The 22,316-nt window shown below is 38.8% G+C and overlaps 1 protein-coding gene across 1 annotated transcript in view; it reads left to right on the top strand.

The window, feature by feature from the left end:
- The window catches only part of LOC126457180 (transmembrane protein KIAA1109), a 507,473-nt gene that overhangs the window by 414,216 nt on the left and 70,941 nt on the right, over window positions 1-22,316 (top strand). Inside the window, exons 69-76 of the mRNA XM_050093265.1 lie at window positions 198-380; window positions 671-866; window positions 1,095-1,332; window positions 9,144-9,378; window positions 9,811-9,959; window positions 11,632-11,811; window positions 14,523-14,757; window positions 14,842-14,975. Coding sequence (XP_049949222.1) covers window positions 198-380; window positions 671-866; window positions 1,095-1,332; window positions 9,144-9,378; window positions 9,811-9,959; window positions 11,632-11,811; window positions 14,523-14,757; window positions 14,842-14,975 — 1,550 coding nt within the window. The remainder of the gene's footprint in view (window positions 1-197; window positions 381-670; window positions 867-1,094; window positions 1,333-9,143; window positions 9,379-9,810; window positions 9,960-11,631; window positions 11,812-14,522; window positions 14,758-14,841; window positions 14,976-22,316) is intronic.

Raw genomic sequence — 22,316 nt, 5'->3', positions numbered from 1 at the left:
TTGTAACTGGAGCTAGTGCTTCACGAAAAGAATTGATAAGTCCTTGGAACATTCTCCTGTAGTTTACAATTTATAATTCTTTGACTTTATTCAACAGTTTTTTTAAAAAAGGGGGGGAGGGGAAGCTCTTATATCTGTAGTGTGTTAACTAAGATTTTTTGGAGCATGTTCATTCCAAGGTTCTATCTTCCCACTAGCATCCCTCTCCTTGAACCCAGCAGCAAGGAACCAGGTGGTAGCAGTCCAGCTTCATTCAGCTCAACGTTCCAGAAGGCCCAAGAGCCAAATATTGACTTCGAACTTGACGTCAAGGTATTCATAAACAGTGGAAAGTGTGTGCTGCATACCAAAGATCCTGCTAAGGAAGATGAACTAAAAGTGTAAGTAAATTTTTAATTTTTCGCTTACTGTTGTTGAAAAAATATGTTTTATGTAGTATGAAGTGTTAAATTCCATTCTGTTCTGGATTCAGTATGGCATTTCAATATCAGAATGTGATACGAAGATTATTGTTGAGTATTTTCAGGAGTTACTGTTTTATGCTGACTTGTACCTTTTTAGTGGCAATTCTTCATTTATCTGTATGGGTACAGAAGCAATTGAGTAGGATATATAATACTGTGAAATACAGGCACTGCAGTAAAACATTAATTTTTGTTATGTTCTATAGAACTAGTCGGATGAAGAAGGAGCGAAGCTGTTCTGGAGGAATCTTTGATTTTCCGCCATCCAGCCCCAACACAAGCAGGCGTACTAAGGAAAGCAAGCATGGTACTAGTTCTGCGTCACGACTTCGATATTTGCATGGAAATGTAGCTCAATTGGTGGACCTAACCATATTCCATATTCCTGGTCTAGATGTAAAGGTCAGTATGTATACTGTTTGTGTCGCGCAATCTCAGTCACTTACGCACACGCGCGCGCGCGCTCACACACACACACACACACACACACACACACACACACACAATTATCTGCACAGTTACATATATGGGTGTCATACAGCATTCTACTGCAAGTGTGATTTCGTTTCGTCAGTTTTGTTTATTGTCTCGTTCCTGGAATTTCGATAATTGTAATTTTTTTTTGCATAGGTCCATTACGAATCAAAGACACTAACGGAGGAAAATTTGTCCCCAAAAATTCAAAGTGACATGACACCTCCACAGCAGCAGCAGCAGCGTAAAGGTGGCATAAAAAAAGCAAGCTTGTTTGCATGGATGACTCTGCAAAGCATACCAGAAGAAACTATCATCAGCCCTCACATACTTGAATTTCTAGAACAAACTCTGGAGCCAATTCCTTCCAATCTCCAGCATGCAAAAACTTCAGGTTAGTTTCTATTTTAACCTTAATAAATCTAGGTAAACTTAAGTTTACTGTATAAATAAAATAGAAAGAAACATTCCACATGGGAAAAATATATTAAAAACAAAGATTCCATGACTTACCAAACGGGAAAGCGCTGGTAGATAGGCTCAATAAAAAAACACACAAACACACACAAAAAATTTCAAGCTTTCGCAACCAACGGTTGTTTCGTCAGGAAAGAGGGAAGGAGAGGGAAAGATGAAAGGATGTGGGTTTTAAGGGAGAGGTTAAGGAGTCATTCCATTCCCGGGAGCGGAAAGACTTACCTTGGGGGAAAAAAGGACAGGTATACACTCGCACACACACACACATCCATCCACACATATACAGACACAAGCAGACATATTAAAGGCCTTCTGCGCAATCTGTTCCACCCATATGATTATTATATGCTTGGGACAGTCTAGGTTGAGGCACTGACACTTTCTCTTTCTTCTCCCTGTAGAATCAGCCTACCTGTCGCAGTGGCAGAGCCTGGTCGTAATTTGTAGCCAAAGTAATGACACTATTATCTTTCCACATGACAAATGATGTTCCTGAAACAAAAGGAAGTTAATTAACATGTAGATTTATTTCAGAGCATAACATTTTCATGTATACAATTAGACTTTTATCAGGATTTTTATCTGAACAGGACTCGTGTTTTCCTCTTTTCTCCTGCTTGAATTTTTCTGTTGGAGACAAAATGCAGCATTTGGGTATTGTGTTCCAGTGGATTGTCCCAGTAGCATCAGTGCCTCTTTTCTTGAGATCTTGCAGAACTGAACGCTGCTAAACAGGTTGTCAAAGAAAAATCAGTATGGAATATTTTGCAGCAGCTGGTCATCATATGTACATATAAGTCCATACCCCAGACCCTTGCCCTCATACTTTTCACTGCAAGTTCCAGCTCCCTCATAAGGTTCCAGCCATATTAGATATCCATCGCTGGTACATGCACACCAGAAGTTATATGCATATCAAATTGGTTTTCCTGAAACATATACCATTATGAAGGCCATTGAAACTATTTACACAAAATGTAATTTTTTAAAATGAGTTATTTGCATTTGATGAACTGTTTACACCCATGTTGTCCAAAATATGGCACCATCAACTCATCAACTGAATGATGGCACTTACGTGGTGCCAGTGCTATAAATCTTCCATTGAACATAGATAACAATCTTCTGATTTTTGCAAATTTATCATTTGGATCCAGTTCATCATTGGTGCAAACATGAAGATTGGTCATAATAAAATTGAATCGGTCCCTTGATATGGCATCGGAGACAAGTTCATTACGGGTGTCAGTTTCTCCTTGCCGGTATATCTTCCTCCTAGGGAGACCACAACATATTAAGGAGAAGCATAGCTATAAAAACCCGCATTTCATTTTCAGTTCAGTCTCCCAATCTGTTTCTTATCGCTGCATATTGATTGGTATATGTAACCATCAGGCTAATAACCTCTTCATCAAAAAAATTTTCCTACTGAGCAAAGGACACATGCCTTTTTTGTTAGGGACAGTATTCATTAGAGGCCATTCTACAGTTGATTCACGAATGCTGTCTTTTGTCCAGTTAAAACTTTCTTCTTTCCTAGAATTGCATTTTGAAACAGAATCCTGTTTATATTTTTGGGGGGAAGGAGGAGTAGCTGACTGAGATATGTACTGAGATATCTTATGCTTATTACCAGTATCATTTCTGTTGTTGCTACACACTGAAGTAGTTCCAGGTATTTGTTTTTTCTGAAAAGAATTTGTTTCCATTGGTGAATCTAGAGTCAAAGTCCGAATATGTGGGTCAGTAATCAAAAGATTTGCATTTAGCTGACTTGCAGGTAAGTTATCTATACAAGGATTACCCTCAGCTCCTGATTCTTTGCCAGTGATGTCACCTGTGGCATTCAGAGGAGTTAGGGCCATTATTTGGTAAGTCATCATTGCTATGCAGAATTTCGTATAGTTCATTTAATGTAATTCTTTTCCTGCAAGTAAATAAGAAAGTAGTCACATAATCATCAATCCTTCTGGAAGGACGTGTAGAAAGAAGGCCCTAAATACTACCTATGAAACTGTTTTTAGGTAACATTTTTACCACTGTATGTAAGATTAAACATGTAAGATGTTATTAACATAAAAATAATATAAATAATAAACATTCATAATAAAGTTTACTCACTCATGCAAAACTATGTCGGTCAGTTCATCCATTGGTGCAGAAGAGTGATTTTCACAGCACAACACAGACGACTGTGGCACCAGTATGACACTCTTTGTGGCTACACTCTGTCAACAATTTACTTAAAACTTACATTTCGTTGTTTGAAAAATGTTCAACAACTCCAAGAATGTTAGTTACTTTATTTATTGTACCTCTATGCATACAATCCTTCTGGAAGGATCATAGGGTCATCTGGGTTAAAAGCCACATACTTCTTTGTGTTCCAGTAGGAGAGAAGTGTCAGCTTTTTATGGATTGATAAATGATCTTGGCATTGTGAATGGATATACAGGGTGACAATTATTGAAATAAAATTGTCATAACCACAAAACTGTTTGCATTAGGACGTTCAAACTGCACAGTCGGCTGTGCAGCTTGATGGGAATTAGCATGCACATGCATACACGGTTTAGTGACAAAGCCAACTTTCCTTTGGAGCGGGTTCATCAATAAGCAAAACTGGCAAATTTGGAGGCTGAGAATATGCATTTCGCTATCGCAAAGTCTCTTCACCCTCAGTGGGTGACTGTGTGGTGTGCTGTGTCCAGTCCTGAAATAACCGGTGCAATATTCCTTGATGGCATGGTGACTACTGAATGGTTTGTCAAGGTTTTGGAAGATGATTTCATCCCCATTATCCAAAGTGACCCTGATTTCAAAAAGATGTGGTTCATGCAAGACGCAACTTGACCCCATCGAAGCAGGAGAGTATTTGATGTCCTGGAGTAACATTTTGGGGATCACATTCTGGTTCTGGGGTACCCAGAGGCCACTGGCATGGACCTTGATTGACCACAATATTCTCCGGATCCAAACACATGTGACTCCTTTTTGTTGGACTTAGTTAAAGACAAGGTGTACAGCAATAACCCCAAAACTGTTGTGAGCTGAAAACAGCCATTCAGGTGGTCATCAACCGCATCAGTGTTACGACATTTCAGCGGGTCACGCAGAATTTCGCTATTCGTCTGTGCCACATCAACGCCAATGATGGCAGGCGTATCGAACGTGTCATAACCTAAATTTGTATATCTGTAGTGACGTTTACATGTTGAATAAAGTGTGTGCATGCCACAGCTTGTATCTAGTGTTTTTTTCCCCTCATATAATTCAGTAATTGTCACCCTGTATGTAAGATCCAAATGTGAACACTAATGCATAGGTATCATGTCACCTTTGCAATTATGGGACTTGGGAGTCATGCAACAGATAAGTGGATTGAATGGTTGTGGCAAGTGTGATGATTGGAGAAGATGAGGCAGTGATTAGTGGTTGATTTCAGTGGAGAAGGAATATTCTTTGCCACTTTAATCTTTGCAGGAGGAATCATATTTAGCTGCTGCGCCAGTCCAAGATAAAAATGTGGTTGTCTTCTGAAAGACATTTTAAAGACATCCCTTTTAAGAACCAAAACAATGTACTTTTGTTTTTCTAATGAAGAATAAAATATGAAAGGTGTAATCTACTGCATTTATACTTTATCGTCAATGTCAGATAAGAAAGGTTCAAACACATGCAACTTGTAGCCTAGTGAGTAGAGTGGAATCTTTGTAACAGTTCTGAAGTGCGTGCCATGAAGTGCTTCCTTCAGTTTAGGAATCAAGGTGAAATCACAAGGGCTTCAGTCTGGAGAGAGTGGTGGATAGTGCAACACTTCCCAGTCTCCATCGATCGAAACAAATAAGTCACAACTTGTGCTCTATGTGCCCAAGCACTTCTTTCTCTAAGCTGGCCACAGGCTATGTCCCAAAAATTAACAGCTTAGAGAAAGAAGCAGACACACTTTCTGCAAGACTCACCGATCGTTTTGTGGGGAAATGCTCAGATGCATATGATACAAATTGTGACTGGTTTGTTTGAATGATGAGGTTGGGAAGTTCTGACCACCCACCACACTCTTCAGATTTAAGGAAGCACTTCATGGCAGTTTGCTTCACCACTTTCACAGATACTTGTTGGGCAATAGACAGCTCCACTCAAACTATCAACACAGTGGAGCTGCTAAGAGTATCCTAAGACTTCCACGTTGCTGGCAGTGTGTTAGACACAGTCCTGGTGATGACTTTGAAGGACAAGAAAACTTTGAAACATTTGTTTTGTGTAAGTTTCAAGAAAATAGTTGCCACTATTAAAGTTCCAAAACTCATAGATTAATGAAATTAATCAATTTTTGAGAACATAATGTAATTGGATGTGTGTTTTCCTGCCTCCACTTGGTGAGTAGATTTTTTTATCTGTTCAGTACATTAAATCCCAAAGAGGAAGCATTGAGCTGTAGAGAGGCACAATGAAAAAGACTGTGAAATATTATGTAGTCAGACAAAATCCTTCTGCTGAAATAGAGAACATACATTCCCACAAGCACATGGCCGCTCTCTGGGCACTGGAGCTTGACTATGACTGCATCTGATGTGAGCAGCAATCTGCTGAAGTGGGTTTTGGGGGTAAGAAGGAGGCATGGGGTGAGTGGGGGGGGGGGGGGGGGGGGAATAGCTGGTAAGGACAGGGGAAGCTGCGCTGCCCATGGGAGCGTGCAGAGGTGTGTTGGGAACAGGATAGGGCTGTTAGGTGAAGTGTCGTGAAGCTGTAGGGTTGAAAAATGGAGAAGGGGAAAAGACTAGTAGGTGCATGGTGGGACAGAAGTGTGTGTAGTGTTGAAGTGAGAGCAAGGAAGGGGATAGCTGGTTGTAGGGAAAAGCTTGAGGACAGGGGGGGGGGGGGGGGGGGGGGGGGGGTTATGGGAACGAAAGATAAGTTGTAGGCAGGTATTCATTCCTGTAACACCCCCCTGGCCTCAACCTCCACTAGTCTCTGTCACCACATACATTCCCCTTTCTTGCCCCTTCCCCCCTCCCCCCCCACACCACCACAACCACCACCGTCACCAAATACTACACATGCCCTCCATCCTTTCTTCCCCTCTACTTCTCTCCTCTTCTCTCTCTTTCCCCTCTCCCCTTGACACTGCACCTAGCAACACTAATCCTGTTGCCACAACATTCATGCATGCTCCCACAAGCAGGACTACACCCTCCCTACACCTACCCTTCTGTCCATTCCCCTTCCATCCCATGCCACTCAGCAAGCTTTTATATAAAGAGAAAGCTAAAAAACATTCTACAGAAATTGAGACAAGAGGTTACTTTTTCTTTGGAGGGAATCTAGATTATTGTGCAGTGAAGATGATGTAGCTTGAATGTTGAGAACTGCAAAAACGTCTGCTCCAAATCTAGGTTCTTGTATTAGGAATATGTATCAAATCAAGATTTTTGGCTAAATTATTCCTCAGCTTCTATTTTCCTAAGCTTGCAGCACTTTCTTCACACGCACCTAGTAAAACAGTTCATGGTGGGAGAAACTATCCATGATATACAGTCTGTAAAGAAACTTCTAAAGAAACAGCAACTACTGCACAGTAGTTGTAAAACCGAATATAGTGCAATAGATAGAGAGATGCTAAATGAAACATGTTTGGCTTTCAAAATGACAATGTGTGAAGCCTTAAGCTACTGTCATAGCCAATTCCTGCCGCAGGACCTCTCATAAACCCTAAAAAAATTCTGAACAATATGTAAAGGCTATAAGTGACACCAAAATTAGTGTCCAGACATTTATGAATGACACAGGAACTGAAACGGTGGGTACATCTACATTTACATGCTACATCTACCACTCCACAAACCAACATATGGTGCATGGTGGAGGGGACATTGTACCACTACTAGTCATTGCCTCTCTCCTTCCACTCGCAAACAAAGCAAGGGAGTAACGATTGTCTGAAAGCCTCCGTACAAGCCCCAATTTCTCGCATCTTATGATCGTGGTCCTCAAGTTAAATGTATGGTGGTGGCAGCAAAATCATTCTGCAGTCAGTGTCAGATACCAGTTCTCTAAATTCTCCATAGATTCCCATTTGAGTTCATGAAGCATCTCCATAATATGTGTGTGCTAATTGAACATACTGGTAAAATATCTAGCAGCCTGTCTATGAACTGCTTCAATGTCTTCTGTTAATCTGACCTGTTGGAAATTTCAAACACTCAAGCAGTACTGAATAATGGGCCACGCAAGCACTCTGTATTCTATCTCCTATCTGGATGAACTACACTCTCCCAAAATTCTTCCAATGAAATGAAGTCAACCATTCACTAGCTGCTATTTCTGTACAGAACCTGATACTGATTCTATTGCGCCCTATAACTTTGTTCAATTTTAACATTTTCAGCAGTTTATCAACACCATTGGCATTAATGTCTACAGCTATTTCACTCATCATTACAGGGAAACAAGAAAGACAGGGTAAATGCTGAACTCAATTTCCACATGTTTTTTTTTACAAAGAAAATTCCAACAGAACTGCCCAGTTTAATTCTCACACCCTTATAAAGTTGAATGATATAGGTGTAGATGTTAATGTCAGTGGAGTTGAAAACTCATTACAATGTTTTGTACAGAAATTGCAACTGAATTAGCACTTCTTTTAACCATAATATGCTGTAGATCCCTCGGAGGAAGAGGAGGGGGGGGATTGTGCTCTTTCACTTGGAAGAAAGTACAGGTCACACGTGACTACAAGAAGTGCAACAGAAGAGTCCCAAAAAATTATCATCCAATATATTTGACATCCAACTGTAATATAAGTTTAGAACATTGAGCTGAAACTTAATTACGTATCTCAGAATAGATTCCATAAACATCAGTCATGCAAAACTCAGCTCATGCTTTCTCACACGTCATCCTGAAAGCTGTAGTTTCATTGTATCACTTGACGTAAATGCAGGGATAATTAACCAGTACCATGGATAATTTCCTTTTATTCTTGAAAGTACTTTTGATGTTTTAGCATTTTGAATATTAACCTGTTTCTAAGAACTTCTTAAAAACTATTGTCAGTGCACAGTGAAACAAGTGGTTACAATGTGACTTAAACACAGTAACTTTTGAGTTGTCGAAATCATCTTCTGCTCACACATCATAAATAGTTGCTATGGGTTTTATTTTTTATTTATTTTTTGCTGGGTGGTGGCAGCTTGCTCTGGGGTTTTTACATCTGTTGCGCCATGCCATTTGACAGTATGGTAAATTTTTGAGCTATCTAATAAAGTTTACTGATTTTGCTCTTCTGTACTATACCACTATGACCAGACATGGGATACATGATATCATGACTTCACAAAATACCTCTCCTGCGATACCCGGGTTCTTTCAATCACTGGTATGTGGCTTTTCCTTGAGACACTGCAGAACACATTTAAAATATTCTCTGATGGCTTGTACTTAAATTATACTTTAGCAGGTTGTGAAGAAAGAAGGAGGGAAAGAAGATTATAATTTATTGTAACAGGTCATTCAGAAAATACATTTTTGGTTCTCTAAGGATTTTGAAAATGTATTTCTGCCTCAATTCTTTACTCTCATACTGATAAATATAGGTGATGTGGTTCAGTGAGTTTGAAAGTTCATCAGCTCAGTGGTTTGATGACTGTGCTAATACATTATTTATTAGTGACAATGTCCGATTCAGCTGCATGTGACGCGATGTCATTATTTGATCTATTTTGCAAGGTGGAGCAGCAAATACGATGTTCACAATGGATCAAGATTCCACTTGGGCAGCAGCTACTGCAACTGGAAATTATGTGTACGCATCATTTCCTGTTGATGTGATTGTGTATTTCCATATGCAACCATCGACATTCCGATTTTCTTGCTTACCTGTTTCACGAGTGGAATGCATGCTACAACTCCCATCATTGGACATTGTCTTCTCCTCGAAACGTGCTGAAGAGGAACTGCAAAGGTTTGGTTATTCACCTGAATTTTCTATCGATGCTAAATAGAATGTGACAGTAACACTGAATGTGCAACATCAGGAAAGTGTTTTCTATTCAATATATTGTTTATCAATCTCCTCCACCTACTTTTAGTTGTTTTGTGAAATTTTCAAATCTGCAATGTAAATGTTGCAACAAAAAATAGGTGTTAATGCAGCCATCCTATTACACATAAAGACCAACAAAATAAGAAACTTAGATTTAGACTCCACATTGCATGTTTGAGCTGCTAGCAGTTTCCCCAGTAATATACAAGTATTTTCCATATTTGTATTCCAGAATGACATTTTTTGGGGGGGAAACTAAAATGTTACTTATGCACAGTAAATCAATTAATATGTAGTATTATTTACTGCTGTGTCTCCAAGTGTTAAAACTGAAGTGTTTCATTTTGACAGCGAGTTTGGGGAAGCAAGGATGTCAGGCAAATCATCTCTTTTTGACTCATCTGCACCTTCTTCTGCTGTGGGAGGACTAAGTGTAACAGGATGTTTAGCAGACTTTTCTGTGTATATATTTCATCCATATGGAGGTGGAAAAAAGTCAGGTAAGTAACAATGAAATAAACAAACAACTTTACAACATACCACTAGATGAGCTGTGATAGAGTGAGTTTCCAGTCTGTAGTACCGATGTACAAAGTCATTCCCAAGGTGGCAAGTGACTACACTTTTTGACATGATAATTATTCTTTTCATGTAATGGATCCTTTTATCATAACATTACTAAGATAATCAAACAATGGAAAATCTGGGCTGGAATGTAACAATATTATGGGAAGGAAAGTTGCTACTCCCATATAGCAGAGATGCTGAGTCGCAGATAGGCACAACAAAAAGACTTCCACAATTAAAGCTTTCAGCCATTGGCCTTTGTTAACAATAGACATACGCGTGTGTGTGTGTGTGTGTGTGTGTGTGTGTGTGTGTGTGTGTGTGTGTGTGTGTGCGCGCGCACGCGCACGCTTGCGCGTGTGTGTGTGCCCACGTGCACATTTGTTTCTATTGTTGACGAATGCCAGTGGCCGAAAGCTTTAATTGTGAAAGTCTTTTTGTTGTGCCTATCTGCAACTCAGCATCTCCACTATATGGTGAGTAGCAACTTTCCTTCTCATAATATTGTTACATTACTAAGATAAATTTGTTGGAAAGTTATAGTGGAATGTAAGTATTTTAGAATTAAAGTAGACCATACACCGAGAGGCAGAAACACTGAGTCATCAACAGGCACAAGAAACCAAACTTGCTATCTTTGAGAGTAGTTCTTTCTTGAGCTGGAGTACACACACACACACACACACACACACACACACACACACACACACACACACAGATTTGTATTCTAGCTCAAGAAAGGTTACTCCGAAAGTTAGAAAATTTTCTTTCTTTTGTGTGTGCAGCTGTCGATGACTCAAGAATTTCTGCTTCTGAGTGAGTGGTCTCTTTCACTCCAAAATTATTTACTATCTAAGATAAATATAGACAAAGATTATGTTTACCGTTAATTCATGATTTGCGTTCACAGATTATGATATAGTGAGTTTTTGTAGACAGCAATAAAAATATTGTACTAGCACAAATTATTGTGGTATTGGGTCATAACTTGGTGTAAACAACCACCTAAACACCCACTTTAAGACAGGACATACATAAAAATTAAGGAATAAATGAACACTCAGATGTCATTAAATGAATATTTTTATTGCATTTAGACTGACACGTGCATCAGGAATTATCTAACCTAAGCCAACAATTATTATGGAATTTTTAGTTTTACTCATTCACCAACAGACAACACACAATACATGTAATGGGTCATTGCTGCTGAACCATGAGAGTGACAGTGCTAACCTCCAGTTACTTGTCACTTCATCTGTCCCTCACCCAAACTTGCTTTTGTTGTTCACATTATATTGTTGCCCGTAATGACAGTACCTTTTTCCTCTCCAAGATGTTGGTCTTGTTACGAGTAAATGTTTGATTTTTGTTTTGTGTTTGAGCATACATCTGACATATTACATACTGAACTCATATAACATTTTTAAATTCATTGTGTCTGTTTATTTAAAAAAGAAGAAGGTACATGAATAACTGTCACAATAGTAACTATTTTGGGAAATTGTGTTAACTTTTGTACTTGTATTAAAAGTGAGATTCAAGTGTGATGGCTAAATGCATCCCACTCTACTAGACTTACCTTATTTGTTAATGTATTTGCAGGTTTGAAAGAGGCACAGTGGTCTCCTTTAGCTGACAGTGAACGCAAAGATTCGCTGAGTGTGAATGTAGAATTTGTTAAGTTCCATCTTTCACGCAGCCGAAAGCTCAACTTCCAGTTAGAGCAACAAAGCAAATTCCCAAAGAGTTCAGATCAAAGCCAAGCAGTTATCAGATTTTCAAGTAAGTTCAAATGAAATTTTGATTATTCTACTTAATATTGTATCAAATTAAGTAAAAACGTTTTTCCATCCCAGGTCTTTGAGCGTTGTTCTAGTGCACAATTCTCTCTCTCTCTCTCTCTCTCTCTCTCTCTCTCTCTCTCTCTCTCTCTCTCTCTGTGTGTGTGTGTGTGTGTGTGTGTGTGTGTGTGTGTGTGTGTAAAATCTTCCCCGCACCACCAAATACCACACACCCCTCCTGTATGTAGTGTGGTTCTTTTTTCTTGCCATATACCCAGAAATAAACGATTAAAACTGCATTGAGCTTTGAGCAAAAACACATTCAAATGTGCATCGAATAACTGAATAGGGAGCACCACAACTGAGACACCCTTCGTTGCATGTACTGGTACCCTTTTTTTTCTGTGGCTATGTTTGCAGTAATCATATTCATAAGATGATGATAAGTTTGTGCATCAGTTGCACAATACTTACGTAAAATTTTAGAAAATTAAAGTTCAAGTGCCACATATAGCAAGTTGCTTAAATTTTTCACGATTGCTGGAAAACTGTGTTGTCTGCTTTGACAAAGAGACAAATATTCGATGTAGACATGGCAACTTGTGTGCTCAGAATTCTTTTCAAAACAGTATTTTTTTGTATTTTGATAGTTATGAAGGTAACAAAATGCATTGTAATCAGTGGAAGCTATCTACAAAAATATTGTGGTATACTTTTAATCTGAGGCCATGACTGCTCTTCATAGGACGCACTATCTCTTTATTTTCTTAAATGGCCAAGTATTCATTTTAATCCTTAACCTATTCAAGATTTTTCTGATTTTACTCAATACTTCTCCACAGAATGGTTAGGAAATCGCAATTTATTTATTTATTTATTTATTTATTTCTTCTCAGTTTACAAATATAATATTTGTTTTGGATTTTATGGTAGTACTTACATGAGACTGTCTGTTCAAAGCATTTCCCGTTGTTTTACCGAACACTGGTGGTACAGTAAGTACAGGGATCTAGAAAAATTAGCAATAGCCAAATACTGTTGTAGGAATAGGTACAAAATATGCAGATTGTTGCCCTTATATTCGTCTGGAATTTGGTCATCAAAGAGGCCCTGGAAGTCTGAATGTGTGTTAACAATTTTGACAGAAATATTGGATGCACAGTAGGCAATGCATGGAAGAAGGCATGTGATATAAACAAACTGTAGAGGAAACCATCCCATATTATATGTCATGATGTAAACCATAGCACTGTGGTCAACATTTCATTCCTGGTGCCAATGTAATCTAGTGTTGCAGTTGGCACCTCTACATGATTTACATTTGTGGAACTGCGTCATCTCTTTTGTTTCCTGGTGTAGAGGATGTTGAATATTGTTGAAAGCTCAGAATTATATAGAGTTGACAGCAAAAGTTCACTGAGAACATCGTAGATAACAGAAGTAGAAGCTAAAGTATAGTAGGAAAGTTCTGGTAGAATGTAAATAATTAAGAAGTAAAGGAGACCATTCACCAAATAGCAAAAGCATTGAATCGTTGACAGACACACAGAAGGGAGAAACTTGCTAACATTTGGAATTAATCCTTTCTCAAGTCACAGTACACACACACACACACACACACACACACACACACACACACACACTACATAATGTTGGCTGGATGCATAATGCTGTGGTTGCAGTTCAGCGGGTGGGCTGGGTCAAGTGGAGGCCGTGCCAGGTACAGTGGAAGGATTCGGATGACTTGGGTTGTAATGCATCGATTTAACTCAAGCATGTTGTGGCCAGCTGCATTTGTGTCATAAGGTGCTCAACTTCGTTCTTGGCCTCAGTTTGGCAGTGGCCATTCATTCTGATGGACTGCTGGTTGGTTACCATACCGACATAAAATGCTATGTAACAATTGCAGAGGAGTTGGTATATGTCATGGCCACTTTCACAGGTGGCCCTGCCACTGATACGGTAGCATAAGCCTGTAAACAGACTGGAGTGGGAAGTACTGGATAGGTGAATTTGATAGGTCTTGCACCTGAGTCTTCCACAAGGATGTAATCCCTGTGGCAGTGGGTTGGAAGTGGAAGTAGAAGTTTATCAGAAATTTGGGTTGAGTGAGGAGTGGCAAATAGTTTTTCTTCAATTTTTTTTCAATTTTTCATAGCTGTCTGTTAATAGTATACCGTTGCACTTCACTAGCACAGTTTGTTGACATTTACAGAAAATATTCAGCTTCGGTGAACAAACTAAAATATTAAATTCCAGCCAGGGAATAACATGGCAGTAAAGGAAGTATCGATTCTCGAAAGCTTAGCACTGAAGAGAGAAAAGAAGGAAACTACAAAGAGAGGAATAAGACCAAAAAAATGAGGCCAATGTGTCTCATCACACTAAAACAACTAGAGGCTTCTGCTGTGTGAAAAGATACTAAAACTCCTTAAGAACTTTAGATTCAGTGTATTATTGTAACTGTCTTTTGCATTGATTAGCTTTCATTTTAGTCATATTGGCAGGTACTTCCCCATCATCATCATCATCATCATCATCATTATTCAGATAAGCAGGAATTTTAGCATTTGTCCTTTCCTAAAACAGAAAACGGAGTATTGAATTTGACTATCATTACTAAATCATTAGAACATAATACAAACCTCAAATGATACCGATGTTCACGTTTGCCTAAAATAGTAACCTTTATGTGTATTGTTTGATTTCCAGCAATAATAGATATTGGTTCTGCATCATTCAAATACGATATGCGTCGCCTTACTGAGATTCTTGCCTTCCCAAAGGCATGGTACAGACGAAGTATAGTTCGAAGACTTTTCCTTGGTGATCTGAGCATAAGTGCCACATATAGTGAGGGTGAGGAATCTTCACCTTCCAGCCTTGATGGTGACCCTCTAGCGACTCCTCAGCCTCAGGTGAAAAGTGCCAATGTATTTGACCCTAGGTGAGTCTCAACCCAAGAACTTTTATGAAAAACTATAAATTTTTGTTGTAGGATCTTTATTGTAACTCTATCATCATTTTCCAGTGGCAGGCACAATGCTGAAGTACACGGACTTTCGAGATCTGCCCCAACAAATGAAAAAAGTCCAATGCTGTCTACAAGAGAGAAGTTGCGTTTAAGTTTGGAGACTGATATATCAAGACAAGCAAAGAGTAAAGGTATGTTTTCATGTAGGAAATATCACTCCGGTTTAATAGTAGAGTCAAACACTAAAGAAAGAATTCTATCATCTTACGGTATTTTATCTGCCAGTAGTGTTATTATAATATAAAATTTATTCCAATCCAGTGTTGTTCAGCGATACAGCAGCCTTCCATTGTGATTAATATTAAAAGACAGTCCTAGATTGCAGAAGGCTCTTTATTGGCTCAAAAATAATACATTTCACATGGGTAGGGTGTCATCAGGTTATCTGGAAGTAAAATGAAAAACAGACATAATAAGTAACTGGGTGTGGTCCTATCCTGAGCTGCTATATTCATCAGTAAAAACCAAAAAAGTAGATATGCCAGATGTAAAGGATAGGAAGTATGTCCTGTCAATACCATGATTGGGAACCCAAGTGAGAAGATCTCTGGATATTTGCTTGAACTGCTCCACAATGAATATGTCTTTTGTGATAATTTTGGTATATCTAATAGAAGAGCGCTTGTAAAACTTTCGAGTGGCAAATCTTTCCCAGTGGGCAGTGATCTGCTCTCTTTGGGTATAGTAATCCTACACACAAACACCCCATTAAAAGAGGCTGTCTCCTTTATTCAAGATAATTTGCTCGTGTACCAGCATTTCAGAACTGATGAAATTGTGTGGGTAATAACTTTGCTTAGACTTTTGTCATCATACAATTATTTTACTTTTGATAAAAATTTTACAGCCAGCCATATGGACTAGCTGTGGGGAATTGTCTTGTAGGGCGTCTTACTGACATATTTGCCAATTATTTGGAATGTAATTATTTTGACCAGGCCTCCATTACTTTGACTAAAATCTGTTTTTACAGACATTATGTGGATGATATTTGTGTGGCATTTGACAGTGAAGATGACAACATTGCACATCTGGTAGAAGAATTCAGTCGCCTCCATGGTAAAATTATATTTACACACAAAGTTTTGAATAGTGAGGGAGTCCTAAACTTTCCTGATATGAAACTTTGCCTTTTTGACAAAGTCATTAAATTCAATATTAACCTAAGCCTTCAACAAATGATTCTGTCATACATGCCATGTCCTCTCATCCCCGTAAATATAAGATGGCTTACTTTAGAGCCATGATAATTATATCACTGAAGCTCCACTGACAGCAGAATCAAATAATAGTGAACTGGATAGTTTAATATATGTGACTACAGTCCTTCCACGATTGACAAGTTGTATAGGCTAAAGACAACGCCAAGTAACCATGAAGTTGCCAACAGTCGTTCACTGCAGGATTATAGATATGCTAAGTTCCTGTTCTTATGTAATATGTCCTACAGAACTGCCAGATTCTTTCATGATCTTAATTTAAAGATGGTATTCACCAGTTCTAACACGGTGCTGTACCAGTATATTGTTGTAACCCAACAAGGGTCACAACATATGTGAATCCCTCAGTCAAATAGGAAGCAATGTGGGATTTTTCGGGTCTACCAACTCAATATGCAAGTGGCTTTGTGCACAGGAATAAGTCAGTGACAGGGGCTGACAGGTTTATCAGGTTTCTGTGGGTGGAGAGATACAAAGTGTCAGGCTAGGGTGGTAGAAACGAAGAAATGAGCTTCTGGGTTGGTACCTTTGTCTAGAATCATGAAAAGGAGCCAGTTCTTATTGCTCAAATTGGACCCTCAGGTTCTGTTACACATCACACTGTGAGTGACAATCAGTCATGGGTGCAAATAAGCCGTAATAGACTAACTACCCACAATCCAGAAGTTTGTATAGGCAAGAATGCAAGTCCTTTCTAGTATACAAATGTAATTGAATAGATTCTTTCACTCACATAATTTTCTGCTGTTAGCTGAAGGACACCCAAGCCTATCAGCTGGCAGGAGCTCTCAAACTATTGAACTCTGCCCTGCTCGTTAGTAGGGGGCTTCTTTGTACTGTATTAGGGTTGTTTGCTTATAGGTGGTACAAGACGGCATCACATCTTTACCTGCAGTTCACAGCCAGCCAGCTTGAAATCAGCAGTTCATTAATGCTTGCGACTTTATATTTGTCTGGTGAAAGTGTCCAGCTCTGTACATCGCAATCCATGTTTCCAGGTTCTACTTGTTAAAATTCTTACCAAGACAACTTTTTTTTTTCATCCCTTCGTGATGTGGTCATTACAATATTCATAATGAACAATCCCGTAAAGATATGTATACTGCTTCTGGAGTATACAAGCTTGGGTGTAACAAGTGTAATGCAGCCTACATCAGTCAAACTGAAAGGACATTCAAAACTAGATTCCAAGAACATTTGCTCACAAAGAGGGGTCAGGTAAAGCATAATTTTCTCTTTGATGAGTGTCTCAAATCTAGTGGCCACCAGCCACCCACACTCAGAAACCTTCTGACTTTACACTGTGCTCCCAAAGGGAGGAGACTTAACCTCTGGGAGAAATTTAAATCATTAGGTGCTCATGTACTATGAAATATGTGTTACTCAAATTGCCCAGTAAAAACCAACTTTTTTATGAGTTTATGTTCCCTATCTTAAAGAATTTTTGGATTCCTACAGTATGTTTCATCAATAAGGCTTATTTTATATTTATATCTCTTCATGTTTTTACATTAAATAATTGTGTATTGTAGCCACATAATTCTCTTTAGTATATTTGAGGTTTGTAGTTTCTCTCATTGTATATTAAAGGTTCCTGCTATTCACAGAAAAGTCTTATGGTAATTTTAGCTTATACACTAATAGTCTGCACATGCACAGGCTCTGTTTTTGCTTTAGTCTTATTACATAATTATTCCAATGATGCGCTCACACTTATGTGCTCCCAATCCATGCCCCTGTGGATAATATTTTATTATGCAGATACTGGTTTTAATTTATAGAGCTGGTTGTAGGTTTCTGTTATGGTTGTATCTTTAAAAAAATAGTTTTGTAATTGCATTATATTTTATGGAATATTTGAGAGTACAGTTTGTCTTAATTTATGCTGAAAGTTCCTGTTCATGACAACAGAAGTATATGCCTGTTGTAGGATTAAGCTAATTGTGTTTTGGGCTATACACTCTTGACAATTACTGGCACTCTTTTAGTTTTAGTCATTGTGTACAAAAAATTTTTAATTTCTCTTAGAATTACTACCACTTATGTACCTTTTGGTTTGTATATTGTGTTGTATAGTGCTTTTTATGTTATATTCATGGTATTTGTCAGGTTCCCCACTCTGTTTATTGTATTACACACCTCTGCCACATTTCTTCTTCCTGTTGCTAAATCTTTTCTATTCCATTGTAATATGTTTACCTACATGAACCCTAAGCCTCAGGTATTGCGCAGGTTTCTATAATAATGTTTATGCAATTTGTTTCCTGTTTGTGGCCCACTTACGAGAATTTCTTTTTCTCTAGAATAATGATTTTTCAGTGACAACTTTGTAGGTGCATTTGGTGCCATGTAGCGTTAGTTATCTTTACTAGTACAATCAGTTGCTTCTGATTTTGTCAGTACTGTTTGTACACTATGTGATTGTCGACTGGCCACCTGCAATTTGTTCTGGAGTCATGCTTAGTGTTTTTGAGTGTGGTCTGGTAGGGTTCCTGCACTTAACTTAGGATCCGCTTAGCAACTAATAAATACACAAAACCCTCCATTGCCAAAGTAACCTTTATAGTAATTTTATTAACGTGGATGCCATAAAAACACCAAACATGGAGGCAAAATGCACGCATCTAAAGGGTACTTAAAAAAGGAATAAAATCACTTAAATTTGTTTCCACAAGAGGAGAATACAACGTCCCAATTCGGACCTCGCTAACACTTACATTTTACTGACATTAAATATAACACGATAAATAATCATACATGTGACGAGGACAAATGAATAACACTATCAGTCTTTACAGATGAGAATATGACTATATCCATGAAGGTTCACGCCCTGGCAAGGGAGATATTTAACTTCAACATATAAGGTGATTACAGTAAGCGCTAATTCCACTCGACAAACGTAGTAACGATATAAGCGAGACAAATGTACTGAAGGAGGATAGCTGGATGTGCCGTAGTAAAAAGGGCCACTATCAACCCTGTCAGGATGTGACCCCCTTGAACATGTCAGTTTCAGCTACCTGCAACATACACAGAGTCATTTGTAGCTTCTTAAAAACAATTAACGTGAAAAGCCACAATGCATAACACACTAATAAAATAAAAATGACTACTTCAAAGAACTAGCTCCTCTTTAGACAAAGCAAACAGCAGAATATTAACAACACACAAAATACTTCTAACCTATAACAAACTAAGGTACCACGTAATAGAATATTGTCTTGAGCTCATAGAATACACAGTTTGACTTGCCTGTTTATAGGTCTCACAACTCAACTTGCAGTGTCAGCTTAAGCAAACCTGTGAATACAAAACTCGAAATATGACAGGAACAATTGAAGCCACTGACAAAGCTAGGCTGCCACACAGAGTAGACAATAGTAATTTACAGCGGCACACAACCGACCTTACATCTCCAATTTATTATAATCACAATAAACAATTTTGTGAATAATAATTACTTACAGTACCATGACAACCTCCGAATAACACTTATTACCCAAGATAGGTGCTGGTTTCGAAAGGCACCTTTAGTAATACAGAGTTCGAGTGTATTCACTTATTGGAAGGGTTTCAACTTTACATCCCTTTCCACATAGCTCTCTGTTTACACACTTCTATAACTTCTGCAACTAAAGAAGGGCATATAAATGCACATATAACTGACACAGATTTAAGCAGAATAAAACAGTACCTTAGTATGGCACAAATGGCTTCATTTGCTTTACATGTGGGATATCTTCACCATTCAGTAATTCCGAAATATATTCAACAACGCATGAGAGCAAGACGTCGCCGTGGTATCAGCTATTTACTTCACATAATTTCCTGCACAGACACAAGGCCGACGAAGCGTTTTCACATGCAACAGCGGCGAGCATCACACATTTCCTCCTCATGCCGTAACGCATCTCAATTTCAGTGGCCAGTAACAAGAACCTATACATGCCCTCACAGCAGAAAAGTACCAAAACACAACAGTGCACCACCGCGATAACAAACCCAAGGTCCCATCAAGTCACTGCCGGGATGTCTCACTGACCTTGCCCATAGCATGCAGGCGTTGTACCACAGGCCTCACAGTAAACGTCAACAAGCCACCTCCGACGCTGCAAATATCCAGTCCACTGTCTCTTTTCTCTCTCCAACCACCCAACCATCAGCCTGAATTGCTGAAGGCAAAGATGATGACCCTATAATCGATGGCAGCAATGCCATTCTAAGTGTGAGGACACTGGTGCCAGCTGCGCCACAGCTCAGTCTTCATGGTTTTTATGTCATATTTTATGATGTTTTTCACATTTGTTTAGCAGCTGTTTTAGGCGTATTTGATGAGTGCTTTTTGGTATTTATTATAACAGTTTTTACATTCTTTCGTGTCCTTTACATCTTGCATATCTGAGTTTTTGGTTTTCACACTTTGGTATAGTAGCTCAGGGTAGGACCACACTCGGTTATTTAGTATATCCATTTTTCATTGTACTTCTAAATATCCTGATGACGTCCTACCTGTGTGAAATACATCAAAGATGGTTTTTAATATTAATTATTACAATATATTCAAAGAGTGTTGCACTCGTTTTTAAATAATAATTCATTAGATATCCACTGCAAAATGGCTAAGCAGGCATGGCTAGAGGACAAATGTAAGGATGTAGAGGCTTATCTCACTAGGGGTAAGACAGATACTGCCTACAGGAAAATTAAAGAGACCTTTGGAGAAAAGAGGACGACTTGTATGAATATCAAGACCTCAGATGGGAACCCAGTTCTAAGCAAAGAAGGTAAAGCAGAAAGGTGGAAGGAGTATATAGAGGGTCTATACAAGGGTGATGTACTTGAGGGCAATGTTATGGAAATGGAAGAGGATGTAGATGAAGATGAAATGGGTGATATGATACTGCGTGAAGAGTTTGATAGAGCACTGAAAGACCTAAGTCGAAACAAGGCCCCGGGAGTAGACAACATTCCATCAGAACTACTGACATCCTCGGGAGAGCCAGTCCTGACAAAACTCTACTATCTGGTGAGCAAAATGTATGAGACAGGCGAAATACCCTCAGACTTCAAGAAGAATATAATAATTCCAATCCCAAAGAAAGCAGGTGTTGACAGATGTGAAAATTACCAAACTATCAATTTAATAAGTCACGGGCGTAAAATACTAACACGAATTCTTTACAGACGAATGGAAAAACTGGTAGAAGCCGACCTTGGGGAAGAACAGTTTGGATTCCGTAGAAATATGGGAACACGTGAGGCAATACTGACCCTACGACTTATTTTAGAAGCTATATTAAGAAAAGGCAAACCTGCGTTTCTAGCATTTGTAGACTTAGAGAAAGCTTTTGACAATGTTGACTGGAATACTCTCTTTCAAATTCTGAAGGTGGCAGGGGTAAAATACGGGGAGCGAAAGGCTATTTACAATTTGTACAGAAACCAGATGGCAGTTATAAGAGTCGAGGGGCAAGAAAAGGAAGCAGTGGTCGGGAAGGGAGTGAGACAGGGTTGTAGCCTATCCCCGATGTGGTTCAATCTGTATATTGAGCAAGCAGTAAAGGAAACAAAAGAAAAATTCGGAGTAGGTATTAAAATCCATGGAGAAGAAATAAAAACTTTGAGGTTCGCCGATGACATTGTAATTCTGTCAGAGACAGCAAAGGACTCGGAAGAGCAGTTGAACGGAATGGACAGTGTCTTGAAAGGAGGATATAAGATGAACATCAACAAAAGCAAAATGAGGATAATGGAATGTAGTCGAATTAAGTCAGGTGATGCTGAGGGAATTAGATTAGGAAATGAGATGCTTAAAGTAGTAAAGGAGTTTTGCTATGTTGGGAGCAAAATAACTGATGATAGTCGAAGTAGAGAGGATATAAAATGTAGACTGGCAATGGCAAGGAAAGCGTTTCTGAAGAAGAGAAATTTGTTAACATCGAGTATAGATTTAAGTGTCAGGAAGTCGTTTCTGAAAGTATATGTATGGAGTGTAGCCGTGTATGGAAGTGAAACATGGACAATAACTAGTTTGGACAAGATGAGAATAGAAGCTTTCGAAATGTGGTGCTACAGAAGAAGGCTGAAGATTAGATGGGTAGATCACATAACTAATGAGGAGGTACTGAATAGGATTGGGGAGAAGAGGAGTTTGTGGCACAACGTGACTAGAAGAAGGGATCGGTTGGTAGGACATGTTCTGAGGCATCAAGGGATCACCAATTTAGTATTGGAGGGCAGCGTGGAGGG

Source organism: Schistocerca serialis, chromosome 2 (genome assembly GCF_023864345.2).
Source record: "Schistocerca serialis cubense isolate TAMUIC-IGC-003099 chromosome 2, iqSchSeri2.2, whole genome shotgun sequence".
NCBI lineage: Eukaryota > Metazoa > Arthropoda > Insecta > Orthoptera > Acrididae > Schistocerca > Schistocerca serialis.
The sequence above is the reverse complement of the archived record's forward strand: the minus strand, read 5'-3'. Positions and strand labels throughout refer to the sequence as shown.